Source organism: Sinohyriopsis cumingii, chromosome 2, assembly GCF_028554795.1.
Source record: "Sinohyriopsis cumingii isolate HCF-2022 chromosome 2, ASM2855479v2, whole genome shotgun sequence".
In the NCBI taxonomy this organism is placed as follows: domain Eukaryota; kingdom Metazoa; phylum Mollusca; class Bivalvia; order Unionida; family Unionidae; genus Sinohyriopsis; species Sinohyriopsis cumingii.
In genome coordinates this window covers 41,848,060-41,874,338 of record NC_142962.1, presented here as the reverse complement: position 1 = coordinate 41,874,338, position 26,279 = coordinate 41,848,060, and the positions used below count along the sequence as shown (strand labels likewise).

The window sequence follows — 26,279 nt, the reverse complement described above, 5'->3', positions numbered from 1 at the left end:
GGCCACCAGAATTCGGTGCATTGTAGTCCACAGGGCCACCAGAATTCAGTGCATTGTAGTCCACAGGGCTACCATTCAGCATATTGTAGTCTACAAGGCTACCTAAATTGAGTCACTTCTAGTCCACAGGGATACCTGAATTCAAAATGTTGTCCAGATATAGTATTGTGGAAGTCCTTGATCTCAGAGTACAAGGTTTAGCTTACTGTGATAATCATTGCCTGTTGTGCATGATAACAAAAGGGTTCTCAAGCACTAGAGATTTACATTTTTTAATGACCAAGGATTTCTTTTAAGATCATGTACAGTTTTACAAATGAAAACAAGTACCTCTATATGACAACAAATTATAACCTCTCTTAATATAGAATAAACATATACTTTAATTAACAAAATGAATTATTTCAGAATAAACTGACAGTTGCTATATTTCATTTGCAGGTCAATGTGAAAGATGAGCGTTTTACAGCTGTTTACAATTCCCATCTATTTAACATTGATCCCTCAGCTCCAGAGTTCAGAAGGACAAAGGGAATGGAAGCATTGATAGAAGAAAAATTGCAAAGAAGTAAAAGTAAAAAGAATAAGAAAACTGAGCAGGGAACATTTCAGATGACTGACTTAAAAAGAAAGGCTGGTGCATCTGTTGACATCATAGGACCTGATGTTAGCAGACGGAAAATCAGTGTGGACAGTTTAGATACAGTTTCTACAGAACAGTCATTAGCAAGCCTAGTTAAGTCTGTAAAATCTAAGACCCAAAAGTTTTATACAAAGAAAACAAAATGAGGAAATGAGAGAAGTGTTGTCATGAAAAAGAAATGGCACACTGTCTGAGATATGTCCAGTAAATCTTTAAAAAAAATCACTGTGCTTTGGCTTTCATGCATATATAGAAAACGTATCCATCTGTTCATTCATCCATCCATCCATTAAATAGACACACTCATCCAATCCCATTAAGGCAGTACATTTGTGTAAATGTTTATTTGAAATATAATTTATCTATAATTGATATATCTTTACAGTATTTCATGATTTCATTAAGTAAATTTTCAATGTAAATAGCAACTGAATAGATTCCAAATGTCGATGCAACAGAACAGATCATGCTCATTTGTTGAGATTGTGTGATTGGCTTACTATCCTATTAGTATGGATGTTCATCATTTCAATAGTTAAATGCCTGCGTTATTTTTTTTAATAAGAACTAGTAACACTTCTGAAAGCCATTTTCACAATGGCTGTTTGGAGGGATTGTGTTATGATTAATCATCAAACATTAGGAATATCCATATGGTCAAATCTGATGACCAGTCTGTAAGTTCAGAATATTTTGTTTGACTTTTCCAGAACTTTGCTTTTTTTCTTTTTTCATCTGCCATGTTCAATTTGTCTTAAATGATGTGAAAGCATGGTCAAAACAGTAATTCCAAGCCAGGAAGTAGAAAAAGGTAGCAATGTTTAGACGAAGGATAGAGAGAAAAACATTATACCATTTTTTAAAATATCTGATGAATTAGTTATTTTCTTATGAAATTACATTGAAATTACCTGTATAATAAGGTTGTGATATTTTTAAAGACAACAGAGTGATAATTTTGAATTGGAATACCGGTAAATAGTTTCATTATTCAACAGATGTTTTCTTCATCTGTGACAAATAAAATTTGGATGAAATTCATGTAGGTTCTTTAATTTGGACAGCTTGCATACCATCAGAAAAGGAATAATCTGTTTATCAACTCCCATTTAGTTTTTCTTTGTGAATCATTTTTTTTGTCAGTCTAAGAGGATTATAAAATATAAAATAATTGCAGTTCGAGCAATGGCAAATAACATAAGCCATAGACTATTAGTGTCATTTTTGTCACCAGATACTTATTTTTGGTTTAAATAAGATTGTTTAGAATTTGTTTTTTCTCTTGGTATTTTAAATGAAATAAATTAATCCAATAAGATAATCAATAATCTCTTCAATTAGCTCTCTAACATTATTGCTGGGTTTTAAGCAGGTTTAAAGCTGTTGACTGAGCTGCAATGGCAACCCGTTTTTTTTTTTTTTAACAGGACAGGGCATCTGTTTGACTACAAGGCTTCAAAATATGAACTATGTTTTCGAGAGTAAGGTCTAACAACCATTATTGTCATGGTCTCGATAATCACAAGGGGATAAAAGGTCAGGTTGGATTATTCTGATGCAAGTCAAACTAATGGTATGAATTCCTTGGTCAGTGAAATAAGATAGCTGCAAAGATGTGGGGTGATTTATTCCTTGAACTGCTTGGAATGTAAAATAAGCAGCAGTGCCAAGCACCCTGTCACCCAGGGAGCCATGGTAGTTCAGTTGTTTGACCATCAGACTTGTGTTACAGTATGTTTGCTGCCTCGGTGTTTATTTGGGAAAGAGCCTTAGCTCCCATTTCCTCAGTACAAGTGCAGACTGAAAAAAAACTAACTAGACTTGGGCTTTGGTCAAAATGTGTGTCCGAGGTCAAAGAATAAAATGTTTAAAAGTAGATTTTTTCACATATATAAATAACAGTTCAGCACATTAGGATATTTATTGTTAAATATTAATGAATCTTAAAGCATGAATACAACGTGAGAATATTTCAGTACTTGATGTATCAGTAGTAAAAAATAGAGAAAAAGTCACCAGACCAACCAGACTTTATTTTGCAAATTCAAATGTTTCTAGCCCATTATTATCCAATGTTCAACAATATATTACAGTATGAACAGATAATACTGGTTTTATTAGGTAAGTTGCACAAAACAGTATATGTCATCTATATTTGGATCAGATTTCAGTTGCATCAGCTGGCATCATAGCAACATTCCACACAATCAAAGCTGTGCAATAGATAAATTCTTACATTCATAGAAGATAGAAACATATAATGCATCACAGACTCTATCAGACTTAAAATGTTGTAATTCTGGGAAATTTGCATAAATAAATCCACCCAAATTAAAAACTGTTAACAACTGATTCTGCTTTGGATGCTAAGGTGAGTAATGAGCCATTTTTCCAGTAAATAAAGTTGATATAAAAAGCTAAGACACAATAATAGACCCAGAATGTTCAGTCTCTAAAATATTCAAAATTGTCAACAAGGTTAGAAATTACCAAGTGGAAAACTGATGTCCTAGACTCAGATTCAAATAAATCAGTTTACCTCCTATAATAATGTTCTGAATATTCTATAATTATAGAGGGACAATAGCTGTCTGTTTTTTACATTGATTTTGGACAATGGTCAATATCGAAGTACAGATATACATAACATACTCATTAAAGAAAACTAACAAACAATGCAAGTTAAATATAACACCTCCCATCATAAAGAAAAAGAAAGATTTATACAGTAAAGTTTCTTTTAAATATTAGTCAAATATACATGATTAAAATTACATAAGCTGTTGTCTTCTAATGACACAAAATATGCATTCTGCAACATAATACTAATATAGACACGAAAGTGCATCTGCAATCAGATTATCTTTTTCTTCATGTACCTCGTGTCAATACTGTATTCTTGCTCTACCTTAATAATCTCTGATTTTTGGTTTGAACTTGGCTAATGAAAGTAAGGAGGTTGTGATCACTGAATACAATAGTCAGTGAAGGAGCCAAACTAATATACACTCTTAGTTGTTGCAAAGTCAGTGTCAAAGCCAAACATTCCATCTCGATCGTGGAATAATTTCTCTGATGCTTATTTAATTTCTTTCAGAAAATAATACACTGGAGGATCTACACCATTTTTGTCCTCTTGAATCAATACTCCAACATCACTTGCATCAACAGGCATTTTAAATGATTGACTGAAATTTGGAACTGAAAGAACTGATGCACTTTTAAGTATAACCTTTAACTTATCAAAAAGCCTCCTGACATTTTTAAGACCAATAAAACTTAGTTTTCTTAGTCAGCAAATTGGTCAGGGGTTCAGACATTTCGGAACAATTAAAGCCAAATTTCTGATAATTTCCAACCATACCCAAAAATTGCACCAGCTGCTTTTTACTGATAGGCACAGGAAATTCAGAGATAGCATTGACTTGAAAATATCCCTTGGTATATCCTAGAAATTTAACACAAGGAGAGCAAAATTCACTTTTACCTAAATTAATTGCTACATTTGCATCATGGTCGATCAAAGAATTTCCAAATTGATTCCAAGTTATCTTTGTAAATGATGGTGGTCCCAATCTTTTCCAGTAGCAGGGCAATATAAATCATATTTTTTCAAAGTTTGATGAAATCTTTTTAAAGTATCTTGACTTTAAGGGTGATAGACAGAAGTGATTGTCGTTTGTTACCCTGATTTTAAAAAAATAAAGAGAATGAGTAGTAAAGCGAGGATTACTGTGATCAACAACGTTGATCGATCCATAAAAGGAGCAAAGGTGTCAGCTAAAGGAGTAATTTCTTGATCAACATCATTGTCAAGAGCTCTCTGTGCCATAGCACTAGTAATTGCACAAGCAGGGTATAACTCAGGGATTTCTTTTTCAATAGGATCTACTTTTTGATCCAAATAAGTTGATTAACCACAACCTTATCTCCAACTTGGTCATTGCTTAGTAATAAATGAATACCTTTGTTGGGTAAAGACGACACTGTGGCTGTTTCGACTGTTACGTGTCCTAAGTCTGAATCTGATAACAAATTTACACAATGAAAAATTCATACTCTACGCTCTTAATAAGAACACTTTCATTAGCAAAAGTTTTCTCGGCAAAAGGCAAAGTACCTGATAAGAAAAGACTCGGAGAAGCTCCTGTGTTCATTAAAATTTTAATCGGGATATACTTATCAGAATCACCAATAAGTGATATAGAACCTTTCGTCATGAATGGTTCATAATTCTCCGTAATAATATCAGAATGGGGTTTGTTTGAACCAATAAATTTAATGCTTTCAATACATGACCATGACCTTTTAGAAATAAGAGCACTTAAAATATCTCTGTCTTGATTATGTTGCTTATTTTTCAATCTGTACAATCGGAAATAACGTGCTATTTATTCATGCAATATGTAAACGCAGAAAGAGATAATGATATCTGATCAGTCTTAGAAATTTGATTCCTAAAAGTCCTGCGAGATTTGGAAGTGTTCGTGTGAGACTGAGATTGATTATTTTTTCACCAAACAACTCCCGCAAGGAAGATCTATTGACAAATAGAACATTGATGAGTCGAGGAATAACTGTCAGCTGTACGAGCAGCATTTTCTAAAGTTTCAACCATTTGCTCGTCAAGACAGGTCTCAATGTCACTATGAATGCAGTTCTTGAACCCATCAACTAATATGAGCTGTCTGAGGTTATATTAGTCTTGACCAACCTTGGCGGAGCACTACCTATAAAATAGTTGTTCTTTCTCTGTTGCAAATTTTGAGACTGGTCTGTCCGATACTCTCAAACATTTCAGTTTTTTCGCAATTGTTTTTCTTAAAATGATGAAGATATTGATCTACTTCTTTTTTTTTAAAAGGGGGTACTAATCTAATATTCTCGTTAACATTAAAAACTGAATTTTTGTGAAACGGATGATAATTTTTCACTTGCCAGTTCATATTCTTTTAAACTAAATTGATATTCATTTTCGTCTTTTTCTCTGTATCTGCATCTGTATTTCCCTCTCTTCTTTTTCACCTTGCATTTGCATTAACCTATCTTCTCTTTCTCTCCCTATCCTCGTTCTGCATTCTCTCTCTTTCTCTCTCTCTCTCTCTCTCTCTCTCTCTCTCTCTCTCTCTCTCTCTCTCTCCATACAACCGCATTTCTCTTCTTTCTGTAAATGCATTTGTCCCTCTTTTTATACTTCTGACGTTGAAGCTTTTTTAAACTCTATTCCGATCTGGTGCTTTAATTTAAATTATGTTTGTTTCATTTCAGAGCCATATAGAGACTTACTAATCAAATTCAAAACAGGTTTATTCTTTTCCACCACATATTGGACCAAATTATTTTTCATTTCTTGCTTCATTAGACGAAGCCACCGCCTCAGGTCATATTGTGTGGCAAGCTGGAGCACTTCACACGTTTTCAATGACTCTTTGTAAGATTTAAAATAAAGTTCTCCAAGTCAGATGACATTGTGAAAGCTTCTTGGTTTCATTACAGATTTCGCAAATGGGTGAAGTAGTACCCGAGACTTGAAAAGTTCCGAATCACAATAATTTAAATTTAAAGAGCAAAGTCCAACGAGTTTCGTAAAATTCAACAAATGGTTTATTTCACTAGAATACAATGTGAAAAGTTTAAAAAGAACTTAAGTATTGTGAATTAAATCCCAAATAGTCCAAAAAGTCATGTCATAAGGCAAAATGTATGAAGTTACACTTGAATTCCAGTGGTTTTTCCAAATTAGCTCCAATATTGAATGTGTTGATGTGCCTCGAGTCTCAAACGTGATAACGTGTCAATGGCGTGGATTGTGGCGATGCATCACCATAATATAATCCAAAATGACCTTGTCCGAATTCACTATAATTCCAAATTAATGTTTTAGAATAGTATTGAGCGTTTTTGCAATTGCAGTGAATATTAATGTGAGTAGATAAATCCACCCAACTCAAAAACTGAACACCTCAATAAGACCGATTCCGCTTCGGATGAGTTATTTTTCAAGTAAACAACATTGATATAAAAAGGTAAGACACCATAATAGAGCCAGGATTTAAGTCGTTCTCCTCTATAAAACATTCAAAATTGTAAAGTTTAGGAATTTCCAAGTGGAAAAGTGATGCCTTATATCCAGGTACAAATAGACATGTTACCTCCATTAATAATTATCTGAATATTTATACAATAATAACAGAGAAATAATGGTTATGCATTACGTTGTTTGCCAAGTAAACCGTCACTTGTCATGTATACCATTAACCTGATCTGGATAAAGGTCAATTACAAAATTCAGATATACATAACATATAATCATCAAGAAAAACCAACAAACAATGCAAAATTAATGTACTTAATTTATGCAAGACATAAAAATAAGGCACGTATTGTGCAAAATGTTTGTTGACCACTTCCTATACACCCCCATTACTTCAAAACTTCAGCACGTCCTTCGACAGTAGCTTTCACTCTCCAAAATTATGTCACTTCTCCATCATCTGCAGCTAGTATATTTAATGAATCACTAGCACTTGGACTTTTTTTTTTGATGTTTTGCTTACGGTCTGGTCACGAGAGCTATAGCCCTGTAACAACGGCAGAAACTTCCTGCACCAATATAATATTTTGTAGTTCTTTCCATCTGGAGACAAAATTTATAGGTAATAATTAATGTAATTTGATGACTAATTAGTACATAATGGAAGAGTTTTGAACTACTTGAATTTTGCTTCGATTTTAAATAGGACTGTCGTGTTCTTTAAACTATAAATAGAGTACCAGGTGTATTGATTCGATATCTTAAAAATATCGATCGAGCAGGACTTAATGGTATGATACTCTGTTAATTAAAGTTATTTGGAGGAAACGATGCTGGAGAGGATCGAAGTAAAAGTGTCTCTGTTTTCATATAAAAAATTTTTATAGTCCTTTACTGTTTAAAGGAGAAAAGCGACACGAAAACAAATTCCAGATTTTTATTTTGTTTGCTGTTTGAATTATTTCATGTCCATGCAGTTAAGAAGTCTATATATTCAAAGATGCTTATATCTTCCCTGACTTAATACATGGTTATGATGATGGCGAAAGTTGAATGTATACTAGATGTGAAAGGTACAGGAAGACCTAACAGATTGCCTGAAAAGTGCTACATTGTTGACGCTGTATGGAAGAAATGAGGGACCAACCATCTAATTTCTCCTTGTTTATGTGATTTAAAGTTAATTGGAACTTATTATATCAATTATATCAGCTGAAATGAAAACAACTATCTTGAGGTATTCTAGTTCAAAAGATAATTCCCTACTTCTAGCCCTCTCTCCCAACATTGGAAATTAAATGGTCGGTCCCTTATTGGCATAGGATAAGGATTAAAGAACTTTTCTGGATACATATATTTGTGCTTTTCATTTTTTTTTTTAATTAGCTTTTGATTTAATTTGTTTGGGAACATAAAATAATATAAGACGAATTTTAGTATTGGCGTACATAATGTTTTCTTTAGGTTGAAATATGTTTATTTAAAATAATCAAATTTACATGTGTGTCTTTTATTTTGTGTTGTTTTCCAAATATTGAAAGCTTAAAAAAAAAAAACATTTATTAATTTCATTCATTGGGATTATTTACTACTACTTTCAGCTCTACTTGCAAATTTCTTCAAATATCTTCATTTTATATATAAGATTGTTTGCCCTCATTTACCACTGTGCGATATGATGACAATGTCCAGTCTGCTCTGTTCTATTGTTCTTTTTCCTTCTCCTCGACCACCTTTCAAAGAACTTGTAAAAGTTTGACTCCACCTCCAAATAATTATAAATCAAGTCAACACAGCTTTAATGCAACATAGTCTTCATCTATCATAATAGTATCACATATCACAGCTAAAACTGCTCTTTGACAAATTCGAATGTGAGACATTGGCAATTCTATTGCAAAACGGACACTTCATTATTCTAAAGAAGGAAAGTAAGTCAAAACTTGGTCATTCGGCGTTACTTTCAAGAATATCAGTATTTTAACGTCGTGTGTCAGATTAAAAGGTGACTCAACCTTGTGACGCAACATTGTCAGATGATTATCGGTTTGATGGATTATTCTGGTTAACTAAGAAGGACTTCCGTGTCATTTTTCTTCTAGCATAAATATATTAACGTAAATATATTAACGCCTCTTTAATCGACACCCAAACAGACAGGAACCAGAGAAGAACTGCTAGGTAAGTCTACTTGTATATACTTAAATGGCTTGTGTACTTGTACATATCCGAATTCATCTATCCACAGATGCCAGTTACTTATTTACTAGAGTGATGGAAGTATAATCAAAGGATCGCGGGTTTGATACCTGTTGACTTGAGCACGGGTTGGCAGCAGTGGCGTGTCCTTGGTAAATGCACTTAGCTCCCATTTTCTCGGCCTGATGTAGCCAATGTGTTCTAAGTTTTTATTTAAACTATCCAACGAACCGATCGTCCATTTTCTCGGCCTTATGTAGCCAATAATGTGCTTCAAAATTCGATCACTTGCATGCTGAAAATCAACTGTGCTTTTAAGCATTGTGTTATTTGATTAATATATGTATGTAAGTAATATGTGTGTCTTCGTTCAGAATTCAGATGATGTGATCGATATGATGCATACAATTCTATAGTATGTGTATTGTTCTAATGAACTTAAGTTATATTTGCGGCTAGTGGAGTAGAAACGGAATAAAGTAAGAAGCGTGATCACTTTTATACTAAAGTTATGACTGAGACTATTCTATCCCATCAGCTACCGATTCATAAGTTTATAACCATTCAATTATATTGTTCTTCTCATGTGACCCTATTTAATGAAACGGTTGGTGTTTTTTTCTTTTGTTTTGTTTTGTTTTGTTTTATGCAGTGGACGACAATAGTTTGGCGGGAAAAGGGTTCTCATTACAACATTCATTTTATACCTACCACGGTGAATGTAATTGCTCGAACTTAAATAGTTGTATGTGGTGGTACGATAATAAATAGAAGACAAGAAGTTGAGTAGCAGAATAGAGGAAGTCGAATGATAGGTATAAAATGGACAATAGGTCGATATCGCTCTCAACATAAGCTACGAGTGTGACGGTTGTATATTTTAATTTGCCAAACAACAAATGTGCATTGAGCTTTTAAGACGGGAACATGTTGAAACTTGGGATTTTAGTACTGTCGACAATGTGTCAAAACTCCAAATATGGTCTGAAACCGTCACAAGACCGAGACTTTGCAACTTGGGATTTCAGTACTGTTGGCTATGTGTAAGAACTTCAAATTGGGTCTGAAACCGTCACAAGACCGAGACTTTGCAGCTTAGTTACATGATCTCTGTGCATCCCTTTCCTGCAAGTATTCAGCTTATACCATTGAGAAGAAAAACTTTTTTCAGACGATAAATTGTGCATTTGACAGTAGTGTGTGACAAAAGACTTTGTTTCAATATATATATATATATATATATATATATATATATATATATATATATATATATATATATATATATATATATAAAGCTCAACTCTGCATGACAACAAACATAATATCTGAAGGAAATTAGATCTTGAAATTCGTATGCTTTTGATTCTTTCAAAGAGGCAACTAAAAGTTTAGAATCACTAAAGTTACATCAATTGCTTTAAAATTGGACATGAAATACATTGCATGAAGCAAAATCAGACTTACATATTTCTTCAAGTGCACAATGAATGTCAGTTACTAATATGCAAGTTGTACCATATTCTGCTGAAACTATGAAAATAATGCAATTATGCATTCAAGTCGTGTGATGTGGGACAGCATGGATGATCAATATATGATGTAATATTTATGTCTTCGTTTATAGCTTTGTTAAAGTTTACGTATTATTTGTGTTTGATGATAGGGCGTCGGTGTTGAGAAGATATTTTACAAACCGAGTAATTAGCCACTGGATGTGATCAGTCTTTATAAGGTACAGTATTCACGAGATTTTATGACACTATGGATTAGTTTAGTAAAATGAACCTAATCTAATTTATTAACATAAATATATATAAAAAATTGGGGGAGGGATATTCTACTGAAAACGTATGTAATAATTTGAGATAAGAATACTTATTTGTATTAGGTGTTTGTTTTGTGCTTTATACCAATCTTCGTGATGTGCGGTCATCAGCTGATCAGAAGCCAATTACTTTTAGTATGTGTGCATTTAACGGACGCTCTAACCACTTCAGTTGGCAACGACTGTTTTCTTAAAGTCCTTGGAAATAAGGGAAACAACGGATCTCAAGCCAAACTTACTCATGCAGGTGTTTGATTCACTCTGCAGTGCGTTCCCATGCATGTGTAACAATATGAATGACTCATGTGGCTCACGTTTCAAATGTTTATGTGCGTTTTTAGTAAGCTTCACTATTTTTCTATGCTGCCTGTATAAATGCTTCCCAGATGGATTTGCACAAGGACAGTTGTCCTGTACTGGAAATGGCAATGCCATCAGGGCGAACAGTCCTAGTTTCTTCAGACCATGGCCGCACTACTTAAATCTTTTGTAGTTCAGGCCACCACAGGCGCAGCAAAACTTCCAGCGTTGAATTTATCTTAGAATACCACTAAATGCTGCTCCGAACTTTAAGTGTTAGAACTTGTCTTTGAAATTCTAGGACAACTTTGAGATTTATTTCGTATTACTGTAAGTTTGTTTTAGATTTTTCACTTTGAATTCAAGGGAAATAAATTATTTGTTGAATTTTACACCCTCACTCTTTTGTATTACTTATGTTAAGACCATGTAGTCGTCATACTATGATGATCTGTGAATGCAGAATATATTTTAGATGTGAATGTACAGATAGCCTGAGACCGCTCCGGTGGTCTAGTGGTTTGAGGGTTCGCCTCGGATGCGGGAGGTCGTGGGTTTGATCCCCGGCTGTGTCATACCAATTTTTTTTTAAAAACTGTGCTAACAGCTGCCTCGCTTGGCGCTCAGCATTAAGAGGTTAGTGTTAGGACTGTTTGGCCTGGTTTCAGGATAATGTAACTGGGTGGGACATCATGCTAAATGTCTGCGGCAAGATGCCCCAGTGCTAGACAGCACTATAAACTGCCACACTGCAAACATCGTAGCGATATGATTGAAAAATTGTTAAAACTACGTTTAAAGTCCAAATCACACACAAACACGGATAACAAGAAAAGTGCTAAATTCTTGACGTTATATGGAGAATTATGCTGAATAACCCTAGGAAAAAAATGGCCCAGTTTTTGATAGTGGGTGTTTTAATAAGTCTTCTGTTGCAAAAATGTTTCAGTTTGCTATTCTCTTGGAAGAAATGAGAAATTGGAACTTGTTAATTCAATCATCAATCAGCTGAAATAAAAATAACTATCTTTAGGTAAAAAAAGAAAAAGAGTCTAGTTCGAAAGATAATCACCTACTCCCACCCGTTTCCCCCCAACATTGGATATCTTGTCTCTTTTCGGCCTAAGATAACGAATACAGAATTTAAAGGTTTTTTTTTTCTTTTAAAAAAAATATTAGATTGGGTTTGATTTAATTTGTTTAGAAAGATAAAATAATATAAGATAAATTTCATTATTAGGTTGAAATGTTTCTATTTAGAATAGTCAATGTTGCATGTATGTCTTATATTTTGTGTTGTTTACAAATAGTGAAAGATTTAAATAACATTTATAAATTTCATTCACTGAAATTATTTACTACTGTGTTCAGCTCTACATGTAAACATCTTCACATATCATTTTATCTATAAGATTTTCCCCCTCATTTGTCACCGTGTGATATGATGATACCGTTCAGTCGGCTCTGTTCTATTGTTCTTCTTCCTTCTCCTCGACCGCCGTTCAAAGAACTTGTAAAAGCTTGACTCCACCACATGACAGTTACAAATCAAGTCAAAACAGCTTTCATGCAACATAGACTTCACTTTTCATAATAGTATCACATGTCACAACTAGAACTGCTCTTAGACAAATTCGAATACGAGACATTGACAATTATATTGCAAAAGGGACAGTTCGTTATCTAAAGAAGGAAAGTAAGTCGAAAACGGTCACTCTATGTTACTTTCAAGAATATCAGTAGTCTAGAAATAAAAGGCGTGAAAGTATCCGGTTGAAGGGAGGTTCAACCTTGTGACGTAACATTGTCGGGATACTTAATCGGTTTGACTGATTATTCGGGGTTATAGAGAAGGTCTTCCGTGTTTAGTAAATTTTTTGGCTGGTATAACTATAAATCGACGCCTATTTAATCATGGCTCTCGTTCAGTCAGGAACCACGAAAGAACTGCTCGGTAAGTCTAATTTCACATACTTACATGCATACATGTACACATCTTAATTCATATATCCGCAGAAGCCAGTTACTCATTTGATAGAGTGATGGAATTGTAATCAAAGGGTCGCGGGGTTTTTTGATACCTGTCCACTCTAGCACAGGTTGGCAGCAGCGGTGTGTCCCTGGGAAATGCACTTAGCTCCCATTTTCTCGGCCTGATGTAACCAATGTGTTGTATGTGCCGTTAAAACTATCCAACGAACCGATCGTCATCTACCCCTCTTTAACAAAAAAGGGAGAAGGGTTGAGGACACATTAATCCGGGGTAGGCATGAGGCAAACAAGCGATCTGTCATTCATCACTTATCTATAATTTGTGATCGGCAGAACAAAATTCGATCAGTCACACACTGAAAATCATCTCTACTTTAAAGCACTGTATTATTGGATTAACTGCTACGTGTTTAGGCTCTTACAAAAGGTAACCAAACAGAAGTGAAGACAACAAGCTTTATAAAATTTAACAAATAATTTATTTCACAAGAAAAACAAGATAAAAATGAGAAAAAGAGCTTACGGTTTTACGAATCAAATCCAAACATAATCCAAAACTTAAAAAAATATAAATCATAGAAACATAAAGTCCTGAAGAAACTGAGTTCGAATCCCGATAAAACCCAAAATAGAAGGCGATGACGTATGTTCTGGTCAGCGTCGTACTGATGTGTCTACAGTTCTTTGATGAATCACAGAACGCAATATTCCAATTTGAATTCTGTATAAATTTCGATAAATGCACTTGTCCAAGAATTAATTTTAGAGCACTAATATTTCCAGGGAAAAGAATAAATTGTCTTTAAAATAAAATAAAATAATTAGCCCCAAAACTGGTCTCAACATTAAACACCTGGACGTCTCCAGTGTTAAAGAAAGTATGACTATTTTTTCTCAAAACATCAACAATAAATCTAGCTACAGCGCAAAACAGATGCCCGGATGTGGATCAATCCTCTGGAAAAACCAGAGTTTATAACAACTGCTACAAGTTATTTGTCACGTACTCCATGTATGGCCTCAAATCCAATTTATGAATCTTACTCTGAGAAAATGTTTTAAAAAATAATATAAAGTTGTTTACTTCAACTCTTACTGGTTCTGAATCAAGGTCAGGAACAGCATCAGATACAAAGTTTATATTATTAGTTGTTTATAACTGAATTAAATTTCTGGACAATGTCAAATCCAGTAAATAAAATTACATGACAATAGCATATAATGGAATACAAAATTTAAAACTTACAAACAAACAATTAAAATAAATCAGATATAAATTAAATCAAATATACATGACATAATATATTTTATGTAAGTAACACGTGTGTCTTCGTTCAAAATTCAGATGATATGATCGATATAATACATGCGATTCTATAGTATGTATCGTTCTAATGAACTTAAATTATATTTGCGGCTGGTGGGGTAGAAGTGGAATAAAGTAAGACTTGTGATGACTATGGCAATAAGGTTATGACAGGCTATTCTATCCATCAGTTATCTGCCACATATGATAAGAAATCTACATAGGTAAATATTAATTTACATTGTGAAGTATACTGTAAATAGAGTAATTTGTCAAGGATATTTCTTTTATTTGTATATTTTAGTTCATTACCTCTCTATTTTAAATTTACGTAAAGAAATTAATGCCAAGCAAAATTTGTATTATATGCTCTCTAAGCATGTGTCTATTTGTAAGAATAAATGTCTGAGTTGAAAACTTTATTTTATTTAAAAACCAAACGTTATACAGAAGTATATTTGTTCCACTTAGGAATGGAACCTATGCCACGTACAACGAAAAATATCGCGAGCACACACACACACACACACACACACACACTTCAGTGTTAGAATATCGTATACGCATACGTCCAGCTTCTGAACTTTTAAAAATAATAAGAGACTGGGTATCATGACATAATCTGAGCGGCAGTCCAACAATTATGTGCAACCTAGTAATTGCACCAAAACAAAAACAAATCACCTTTACAAAGTTGCAACGAAATGTCAGAGTACAAAATTAGAACTTTGATTTGAAGTTGCGGGAGGTCGCAGGTTCCCGGATGAATCATCATAAAAATGGTACTAGCAGCTGCCTCGCTTAACGCTTAGCATCAAAGAGGTTATTGTTAGGACTGTCAGGGCTAGTGTCAGGCTAGTGTGACAGGTGGGATAGGATGCGACACGTCTGCGGCATGATCCTCCAGTGTTAAACATCACTACAAACTGCCATACTGCAGACATCGTAGAAATAGAATTAAACTGTAAAAGCTATGTTAAAAATCCAAATCACACACACACACACACACACACACACACACACACACACACACACACACCACACACACACATTTTTAGTTTGGTAAATGTCGTAGTAGGCATCGACAACTAGTTTGAAATTCAAACAGTTGAAATAATTGATCTAGACGTGTAGCTGTACTCGGACTTTAGAATCGGGGTGAAAGTTTGTTGATGAAGCAGATCTGAGTCATGTGTTGTTTTACTCTTATTAAATTTCAGGATATCTTCACCATGAGCACAACCGGTGTTCTACTCATCCTTTGCTGTGCGTTTCTGGGCGCGTCCGCCATTTACAGACCCAAAGGAGTGGCCCCAGTTGGTATTTTCAGCGATAAGGGTGTTGGTCCTGCAGTCAACACGAAAGGCAGTTTCTATCCTCCTGTCCAGACAAAGCATTCCAAAGGTATCGGCAAGTGAACATGACATCAAATAGATTAATTCCCAATCTAAATTCTCAATAAAACAATCATCCATCGATGTAAAGATACTATACTATACTATACTATACTATACTATACTATACTATACTATACTATACTATACTATACCTACCTACCTACCTACCTACCTACCTACATACATACATACATACATACATGCATACATACATACTATAACTTTATAGCTGATGTTTAGGTATATTGCATATTGATTCTGTTTTTGATTGTATACAATATTATATAATGCCTTAGTATTAAGACCACTAGGTTACAACATATCTTACAGATGAATACGGTAACTTCTTCCTTTAATTAATCTGTCTATCTTTCCATGCAAGTAATTATTTCGGGATTCCAATGCTAAAATCGTCGAATGATTATTATCCCAATTTGGGGCTATACTGACGCCTCGCCCTACGTTTACCCGTAGTGACGCTGCATGCACACTTTTCCATTGTTCACAGCCCCAACTGAAACTCTTGATGTACAATATCGATTGGCTTCAAAGAAAAATCGCATGTGATTTTTTTGGTATTAAAATGTATTAAAACACTTGTGGAGAACCGATGATCCGTATAAATTTTGTTATGAAAACGGTGGATGTTCATTCTTATAGAAACTTGTCAAAGTGTTTGCCCAACATATTCGATGTTACATTTTTACGGGTTATCAAATAAAGAACATTAAGTTGAAACGAAGTCAATGTTACAACTTAGAGATAAACAATTCTTTTTCATTAGAGCTACTAAAATATGTGCGTTCTGTAATGTATGCTTTTGGGGAGCAACGACGTCTGTTTCAGCTAGATGACGAAAAACAATTTATATTTTTTATCGGCTTAGTTTTCATACAAATATATTGCAAATTCCTAGATTTTCGGTATGCTGATAAGTTGAGGAGAATCCAATATGTATTAATTATAAAGCAAATGTAAGGTAAAGAATGATTATATTGTGTTATGAAAGAAATTATATTTTCTTTCCTACCTTCTACTATGTTTAAGACATCATTTTCTTGAAACAAAATGGGCTTTATTAAAAGCAGAATCAATTCAGTCAATGAATATTGTAGGCGATAATCATCTGAAAAGATACGTTGGTATTATTTTTTCCGGGCTTTGAGGTTTTTATTTGACCTGGAAAGACAAGATGTTTATTCCACATACTGTTCCCATTAATACTGGCCGCCATACATAGCCTATCGTGTGCTGAAAAATGGCGTTAAACCCCACACCACCACCACCACCACCACCACCACATACTGTTCCATATTAAGTTCAACATTTATAGAGACAGAAATGTGAGAACTTTTCACGACATTTACATCTAAAACGAGTACATGCGCACTGGCTGCAGTACAAATAAATTGTATTGATGGTGAATATTATTTAGCCGAGCTATATATTCTGATAATTCTTCCTCTGAATGGTTCCAGACCATAAGGATATTATTTAAGATCCTAACCAAGGATCTGAGTTGAGATTCTGGTATTGAACAAAATATTTTTATAATTTACCAGTGGAAGAGGATGAGTATGAAGGATCCATAGGACTATCCATAGCAGTGCCCATTATTTAAATGTAATTTGTACTATTAAATTGAGAATAATTATTTCCAGAAAAAGTTTATTATTTTACATATATCTTCAATAGATAGTTTGTTTTTGTTAGTATTGTTCTAAAAAATATTTACACGCCTCAATATTATTGCACAATGATGTTATACCTAAGGATACAAGGAAGGAATAATAAGATAGTTGTGAATTAGATTTGAACATTTTGATGAAAACAGTAATATCTTTAACGTATGATTGAAGTGATTTTATTAAAGTTTCCCAAACCCTATCTACACACTTAGATTGGTGCTCTGTATATGAATTACACTCTGTCATAATCGGTAGTTCTTGACAATTTAAAGGTAAAGTATGTTTAAGGCATTTATGAATTTTGGATAAAAAATATGTTGAAGTGAGTTGTACATATTCTGAGGTCGAAAGTTTCATGATAAAAAATATTTTAATAATTTCTTTTTCCCCCAATTAGTCGGAAAATTAATCCATTTTGTGATTGTCAGTTTACTGCACATAAACGCTTTCATCAATTCCCACTCATTAGATAGAACGACTCTCAGATCGAAAGAGAGAGAGAGAAAAAAAAAAATGTGTCATTCTGACTTCCTTAAGCGGCGGTGTCACTCTAGCGATATATGTTCGAAGAGGTACTGGATCGAACTGGAAAACAGGCAGTCGAGGTGTAAGTGTACTGCAGTAATTCTTAACGAAGCTGTGGGGGCGTAGGGTATATATATATATATATATATATATATATATATATATATATATATAGTCAATTTCTATTCTGCGAGACGTCGGCTTTACCATAATAGGGCATGCCTTATAATCTTCAGCCTCAATTTACTCTTGGATCACGCATGACCCTCATGCTACAGTGGTACCTGGCTTGGTCAGAACCGCTCTATGTACACTCAGAGAATGACTAGATTTTGTTTACACTAATGTCTAGGAATTCGTAAATCATAGTAAATTTAATTTTGTAGAAACAACCCATATTTTGTAAATTGATTTATACTCAGAATTGTTGTCTGGTCTATATATAGTGTATTATAAAGAGTTATGAGCCGAGGCTCTTACAAAAAGTAACAGAAAAGACTGAAGACAACACGCTTTTCAAATTTAACAAATAATCTATTTCCCTTGATTATCAAGTGAAAATGAGAAATGAGAAAAAAGAACTTACGGTTTTACGAATCAAATCCAAAAAAAAAATTAAAAAATCCAAGAATTAAAAATAGAAGTCCTAGTAATAAAAAGTCTTGAATGAAATTGAGTTCGAATCCCGATGAAATCCAAAATGGAAGACGATGATGCCTGTTGTAACTTGCGAAGTGTTGCAGTGTCAACAGTCTCTTATTGAATCACAGAAAATATTATTCCAGTTTTTTAATTCTATATATATTTCGATAAATGGACACAACATAAACAACTTGACGTCTCAAGTGCTAAGGCACGACTTGCTATTCTTTCTCAATACATCAGTAATAAGTCTAACTAAGACGCAAAACAGATCTCCGGATGGGAGTCAACCTTCTAGAAATGTAAGTTATTACATGATACATATGACGTAGTCCAGGTATGGTATTGACGTAACTTAATAATTTTTACTCTGAAAAAGAATAATGAAAAAGGTGTTTACTAAAACTGTCGCTGGATCTGAATCAAGGTCAGAAACTAGATACAGTGTTTCTATTATTAGGTGTTTACTAATGAAAATTTTAAAAAGTTAGATTATTCAGAACTGAACTAAAAAAGAAATCAAGTCCAATTACAATAGCATGTAATGGAAAAAATTTAAACAAAATTAAACATCAGACAAACAATTAAATTAAATCAAATATACATAAGGGGTCGTCCATTAATAATGTCAACAAAATAGGGGGAGGGGATTTGAAGAAGTTTGACAATTGTTGACATGGGGAGTGGGGAGTTCAAGATAAAATGACGTCAACAATGTTATTATTGCTTGAACGGATCTGCAAAATCTGTCACCTCATGTTGAAGAAGCATGCTCAACAGCACCGACAACGCGATCTTGGGCCTAGGCAATTACCACATGTTCCTCAACCACAAAGAATTCGGCCAATACGAGTGGCTGCCAAAAGACAGAGAGAGCTGATGGCAATTATTGCTCATGGAGAGATGTTAAGCGCAGAATGGTTAGATGAAGATGATGTTGACTTGTCGGTTGTATCGGTTCCACAAGAAATTAATGAATCAGCCACTATGCCCATTATAACAATTGAGGAACATTTGGCTTCCCCATGGGAAGATGATAGAAGCCAGAATATAAACTCTCGATTTTTCATGAATTCAAAGTGTCATAGTCAATTTGAAATCTGTTAAACAAGTAAAAAAAATGTATTAAAATGTATTTGTAGCCCTTTTAATTTTCATAATTCTATTTTTAGCATAAAAGCCAGCCTGTATAAAATATTGTTAGTTTGGGGGGGGGGACTTTTATTAGGGGGGTCACTGAAAGTTTGACAGTTGTTGACAAGGGGGGTAGGTAAAAAATTGCCTAAAAATTGTTGACATAATTAATGGACGTCCCCAAACAAGAGAAACAACATGCAAATGTATAGTCTTGCTAGGTCTTATAAATTTAATTTACTGTCTCAGGTCTAAATCAGCTACGGCGCTGAAAATATATAGTACTCTATAATTGAATGATTATTCAGACTTTGGGGATATTATTATCTAAATAGAAAAAAATCAATAGACCAGTAGGACTAAGATAAAGCGTAGGACAGCGAAATGGTGATGATGGGGAAGCAGACACATTGGCCAGATGTCGACTACTAGTATGCAGGTAAACAAATATTATAGGTAAAACGTCCTAATATTCAAAGGTTACTGCATTTGTACGGGAAAATATAAACGAGTTTACTTTTGGATGGATACTGCACGACCTGTTGGAGTGAAGTATTCATCCGACAAAACGAATTCATATTTTCTCATATAAATTCAGTAACCTTTGAATATCTTATTCCACATAATGCTTAATTATTTAAACAATATACTACAAAAAACAAAGTCATCGACTTTATTCTGTATTCAAAAATAAATACACTAGCGCAGATTCATCAATACACAACAACAATATTAATGCGCACATAACTCCGCCCAGCGAAACTTGAACGTAGTCGTGTTCTCGATAACACTTTCAAAAAGAACTGTCGCTTTGATCTACTTAAAATTGAATTTAGATTCATAATATGAATGAATGCGCATAGCAACAGCATTCCAGTTGGTCTGGAATTAATATAATTTGGATCATTTGTCGATTCTACTCAGTTCCGCTGATTATGGACCTGGATTTATTGCTGTGTCAATTCCACACAAACTACATGCGTCTCTTATTTGAGCTCGGAGGGACGTGTCTTGACTCAGATGCATGTGTCTTCCTATTCTGTCATTGAATGTTTGGAATTATAATGTGGGAAAAATATGAACTCTTCCAGTATTAATTATCAAAAGATGCTATGGTATGTCACGTTCATTTCATTTTGAGTGCAGTAAGGAGAACGTTATTGCATTTGGAACTTAGTCAAACTTACCGTACAGTTTAGAAATGTGTGATCAAGCTTTAGAATCCATGATATAGATCATATAATTCAGTTTCGCAGAACTAAGAAAGTATATTTTGAGGAAAACCAAGATTCAAAAATGTAAGCATACTTTTGACCATTCTTATTACAGCTAAAGAAGACATGTTTATGCCTAGTCACTTGCATACTCCCTCTAGCTATGTTATGACATATATGGTGTCTATTGTTAGCCCAATTCCGAAACATTGTATAAACAAAATTGCAAAGCAGCTGGTGTGTGACAATCCACTCAGCCAGCGGAAATAAGAATTCGTCCTCGTCTCGGCTTATTGGCTATGAGGCCCTTACGTTTGTTCCAAAACCTTCAGTTACATTTTCCCCATGAATTTAGTACTTTCACTTATAAAGTGGTAAGTTTCTGATAGATATGCGATAGCCCTTGCCCTCAGTATGATTTTCTATGATATTTTATATACCTCTGAGAATACTTGTCATAGTCTGAACCATTCTATTTACGAAAGATTAAGAACATTTCTTCTAAATAACTGTTTAAATGATCAGAAAGGTATTTTCAATACTGCGTCCCTCCAGTTTGTTGTGGACATTGTGAACATCACGTTCATTCATTTGCTCGTTTGAACGTTTCATTTGTACTCAGTAAACTCGTCCACGTTGTTCATTTTCGTTAACTCGTCCACATTGCTCGTTTTATCATTTCTACTTTCAATATACGAAACATCTGTTGTAGTTCATTTATAAACAAATCTAAAACTGAAACCTAAAGTCTATTACACGAGTGTACACGATTTCTTTCTAAAGTAATTCCTAAAAAACTATACCATTAATACTGGCCGCCATGTATAGCATATCGTGTGCTGAAAAATGGCGTTAAACCCCACAACACCCATTCATGCTGAACTATTTTCAAGAGGATAGCATGTATTAGATTTTTTGTTAAAATGGACCTTGTTAGATTTTTAAACACAAGAAACTATTTGGAGTATTCCCATGTGCAAGTGTTTAGTAATCTAAGTAATTTAATACATATAATTAATCCTATGTCCTATTTTGTGATAGTGGCATGAAATGCCTATCGATTGTTTAGAGATGTCTGTTAATAAATTATATGGATGTGTAGCAAGAAAACCGAGCTAGTATAAAATTAGTGTCTTATCATATACGGATCTCAAGACCTAAGTTTCTAAATATTTTAATTGAATACGATTTCTGTATTTCACAGTCCCCTACATTTAAACTTTTAGGGTATAGTGGCAGTAAAGGAGAACTGGGCGGCTTTGACAGTTATGGAGGACTGGGCGGCTTTGGCAGTTATGGAGGACTGGACGGCTTTGGCAGTTATGGAGGACTGGGCGGCTTTGGCAGTTATGGAGGACTGGGCGGCTTTGGCAGTTATGGAGGACTGGGCGGCTTTGGCAGTTATGGAGGACTGGGTGGCTTTGGCAGTTATGGAGGACTGGGCAGCTTTGGCAGTTATGGAGGACTGGGTGGCTTTGGCAGTTATGGAGGACTGGGCGGCTTTGGCAGTTATGGAAGACTGAACGGTTTTGGTAGTTATGGGGGACTGGGTGGCTTTGGCAGTTATGGAGGACTGGGCGGCTTTGGTAGCTATGGAGGACTGGGCGGCTTTGGTAGTTATGGAGGACTGGGCGGCTTTGGTAGCTATGGAGGACTGGGCGGCTTTGGTAGTTATGGAGGACTAGGCGGCTTTGGCAGTTATGGAGGACTGCACGGTTTTGGTAGTTATGGCGGACTGGGCGGTTTGGGCAGTTATGGCGGACTGGGCGGTTTAGGCAGTTTTGGAAGACAATACATTTTTGGCGGTCACGGCAGACTGGGTGGTTATGGTGGTAGAAGTCGCAATACCTACTGAGAGATGATTCTATGATAAAGTTCATTGGTAGTGTGAAGAAAAATAAAAAAGAATGAAGAAAAGGCAACACTGGCTTTTCATCAGTAATTTTTTCTCCCAACGTCTCACGCTAACGAATTTCAATAGATGAAGCTCGAGACGTTGGAGTATTGCAATCACTATGGGTTTGTTGTCATAAGTGATATAATCATTATGTACTGAAATGTTCTAGATCGGTGAATTTGCACAAATCCATTCCTCGCAGAACAGCACAATTAAATTAACTTACTTTTGTATTTAATGAAATGCAAATGAAAAGAACGATGATGTGGGTGGTCTTAATTCTTGGTCTGAATCGGAACTTGATTCTCCAATAAATGATCTGTCTGTTTCTCTTACACACACACACACACACACACACACACACACACACACACATACAATGTCTAGACGACCTTATAGTCAATATCAGAAGACAAAGAATACACGTAAAAAAAATACCAGTACCGGCTTCCGTATATTGACATCAAGTTGGTTACTTATTCCTTATTCTCGATTGAATAAGGAATAATTAACCAGTTACTGATTGAATAAGGAATGAATAACCAGTTACTTATTCCCGATTCAACTGTTTCTACATATATTTGGCTAATATAAAAAGAAATAAAAAGATTCCAAAACCCACAAAGAATCAAATCAAATCAAATACAACTTAAATCAAATATAAATTAAATCAAATATATGTAACACTAATAATTGACTAATTACTCTGTTCGAGAAATATCTCCCCCACAACGACCCCCACCCAATAATGTAACAAATATTTACTAATATCTCACAAATAATTCAAGGGGGGGGGGGATAGAGAAAGGAAGTGTCCAGAGAGGAGAATTTTTAATATGTTGACAAATATGCCGTCGAGTTGTCATAGCACTGAAATTTCAAGCTCTCAAAGATCAAATAGCGCGGTTAAGTGCAAAAAATCGTATGTAAAAATACCTGAATAATACTGACTCTTGAAATATGTTGGTTTAAAACATCTTTGGGTCCCTTAAAACTAGATAATATCGACGATTCATCACATTTTGAGCCATGTAATTTGTCCTGAACTGAGAAACGTGGCCATTTTCAAAAGCATGCGAATTAATCCGATATTATTCGGCGACATCAGTGGGTCAACCGATTTCAGCCGAAAGATGGAACACTAGATTTGATAACGTCAGCATTGTAAATAAAAGCCAGCACCACATCATGTCGGATACGGTAGGTGATGTTTAAGTGATATAATTCTGATTACGTTGTTCCATATATAACTAAATTGTATACGAAATGAAGGTAAAAGTTCAAGCGTGAGGTTGACATGTGTACAAACTTGTTTCAAACTTCTCAGATCTATTTAACCTCTGTTCCTTCCCATTCTAATCAATTCATTCGTCATGTGCGATTGTTGTTGTTATAAGATTAGGCACTAGGTGAATTTGTGGAATGAATTACGTCATTACTTTGAGCACTCCCGAGAACAAAAGGAATTATGAGCAGCTTTCGGTGACTAAATTAAGAGGTAACACGTCCTAATACTAAACTGAATATCTGAACGTCGTTTAAACCCAACATCTTGGATATTTGAAAGAAAGCTTAATGTCAGATAATTTTTTAAGAAATAATTTTCTTTCTTCCAAATTTTACTTACATTCGAAAGATGGTCAAATTTATTAAACACAGCGCATTGGATCTTTAATAGTGTTCTGCAACGATTAACACATAAGCATTATCGTTCTTAGAAAATATAAACTTCATCTATATGCTCGAGAAACGGGTATAATTACATTGCAGGCATATAATATACAAGGAGACTTACTTCAGTATTCTCCAAATATCTCTTTACAAGTCGCAGTCGAGAAGGTATTTCGTGCGCGAGACGATTTTGCAAGCGCTCTATTGACTCTTATTGTTTGTCACCAATCGCCATCAGCAATTTCTTGAATTAATAATGCTGGTTATAGTTATAACAGTGTAATGACCTTACTTGTCTTCACTCGCAATAAAATCAACACTGCCAAAATTTGTTCTAGTATAATTGGTATGCAAGACATTTCTACACTCAAACATTTTCGAACTACCGTATATTTTTTATATTTGTTCTAGTAGAATTGGTATGTAAGCGATTTATATGACTCGAAACATGTTAGAACTACTGTATGTTTTTTTTTTTGTTGTTGTTGATTCTTTTGGCTTTGAAACTGACCAACACTTGGCTGCGACAGTGTAAATACAATGATCAAAGAGTCACGAGCTTATTACCGTTTATAACCCCCACAATTAACATGGTGTTGTTGAGTAACATTAATAGGACAATGGTTCCGCTGCTTTTACGAATTTTAATCAATTAAGGAGGCAAATTAAACTTGATAGTGAGGCAAAAGAGCAAGGTTCAATAAGAAATCAGTCTTTCAGTCCTACAATATTCCGACTATAAATATTGTACGATGAAACGATGTACTTTTAACAATGCACAAAGGGAACTAAGAAGGATTTTCAGAGACGTGTTTATGTTAGACCTCCATGTGCTCAGTCCCATCCAAATTCATTTCAAAGTATATTAAAAAATATGGCTATATTTTAACAGTTCATTGATGGCTATTCAAAACATGCCATGGCCAAAGAAAGAAAAATAAATGGTAGATATCATAATCAAGTCATGAAGGAAATGATTAAAGAGAGAAGCCCGGAAGAAAGATAAGTCCTACGAAGGAAATAATATTTTATATGTAAAGTCCAGTACATTATGCACCAGTCAAAATATGTCTGCAGTGGAAGGATTTATTTTAAACAAAGAAGACGTCAGCTTAAGAGTTTTAACGAAAATGAAACCAGAAAATGGGTAGATGTATTACAAAATCAGATATTATCATCGATACACATGTTGCTAATTGTACCAAGCGAGGAAGAAAACAGGTCTAACGTATGGATTGTCTTATTCGGCTACCTTGCAAACGATGCCCATGGAAGTCCCATATATAAAGTGGGTGAGAAAGTCGGGATTTAAAATATAAACATGTTTTTCTAAAGTTTATATTTCCAATTTCGATACGTTTATAATCAGATAAGTAATTTTAGGAGACAGAGTAGTATATAAATTAGAAACTGTAGAGGGAAATAATATTTATGCAATATTTACATAACTCTTCATGACAAGCAAGATGTTGCATTTTATGATTATGAAAATTGTTAAATAATAATAATAATAATAATAATACATATTTGAAATGCTAAGCATAGGTTCTATTAAAATGGAAAAAGTATGACGTGTTATTAATGGTTAAGAGACAGAAAAGGTTGTCACAGCGAAATAGTCCTGACGTCCAATAACAGCCAAATAAAATGATTTTGGTTTTCAATTTGCATCATATAAAGGGAACCAATTCTTCGTGATGTATGTTATCAAATTAAGTCTATATCTGAAATGAAATATAAAAAATACTAAATACACGCAATTTTCAGCGGTATAATTGGGTAGAAAATAATAAAATCAAAGATTATATTTTT

At 34.3% G+C, this 26,279-nt stretch overlaps 2 protein-coding genes across 4 annotated transcripts in view; both read left to right on the top strand.

The window, feature by feature from the left end:
• The window catches only part of LOC149804716 (ESF1 homolog), a 70,022-nt gene extending 64,407 nt beyond the window's left edge, over positions 1–5,615 (top strand). For both annotated transcript variants that reach the window (XM_089943398.1, XM_089943406.1), the window contains exon 14: positions 442–5,615. In XM_089943398.1, the coding sequence (XP_089799524.1) occupies positions 442–789 (348 nt within the window). In that variant the 3' untranslated portion in view covers positions 790–5,615. The remainder of the gene's footprint in view (positions 1–441) is intronic.
• A 3,175-nt stretch (positions 5,616–8,790) lies between these two features.
• On the top strand, positions 8,791–22,936 carry LOC149804715 (uncharacterized). 2 transcript variants are annotated; one of them, XM_089933366.1, is made up of 3 exons: positions 8,791–8,858; positions 15,520–15,703; positions 22,126–22,936. In XM_089933366.1, the coding sequence occupies exons 2-3, from the start codon at positions 15,532–15,534 to the stop codon at positions 22,752–22,754; spliced, it is 801 nt and encodes a 266-aa protein (XP_089789492.1). In that variant the 5' UTR covers positions 8,791–8,858; positions 15,520–15,531; the 3' UTR covers positions 22,755–22,936. The 2 variants fall into 2 exon arrangements, with proteins under 2 accessions (XP_089789492.1, XP_089789490.1); XM_089933364.1 differs by lacking the exon at positions 8,791–8,858 and adding an exon at positions 10,501–10,608.
• The last annotated feature ends 3,343 nt before the right edge of the window (positions 22,937–26,279 follow it).

What these genes read in the sequence shown, in the direction of transcription:
- LOC149804715 (XM_089933366.1), top strand. Translation starts at nt 15,532, where the DNA reads ATGAGCACAACCGGTGTTCTACTCATCCTTTGCTGTGCGTTTCTGGGC. An exon ending in CCAGACAAAGCATTCCAAAG is followed by an intron (nt 15,704 to 22,125) that starts GTATCGGCAAGT and finishes TTAAACTTTTAG; the next exon opens with GGTATAGTGGCAGTAAAGGA.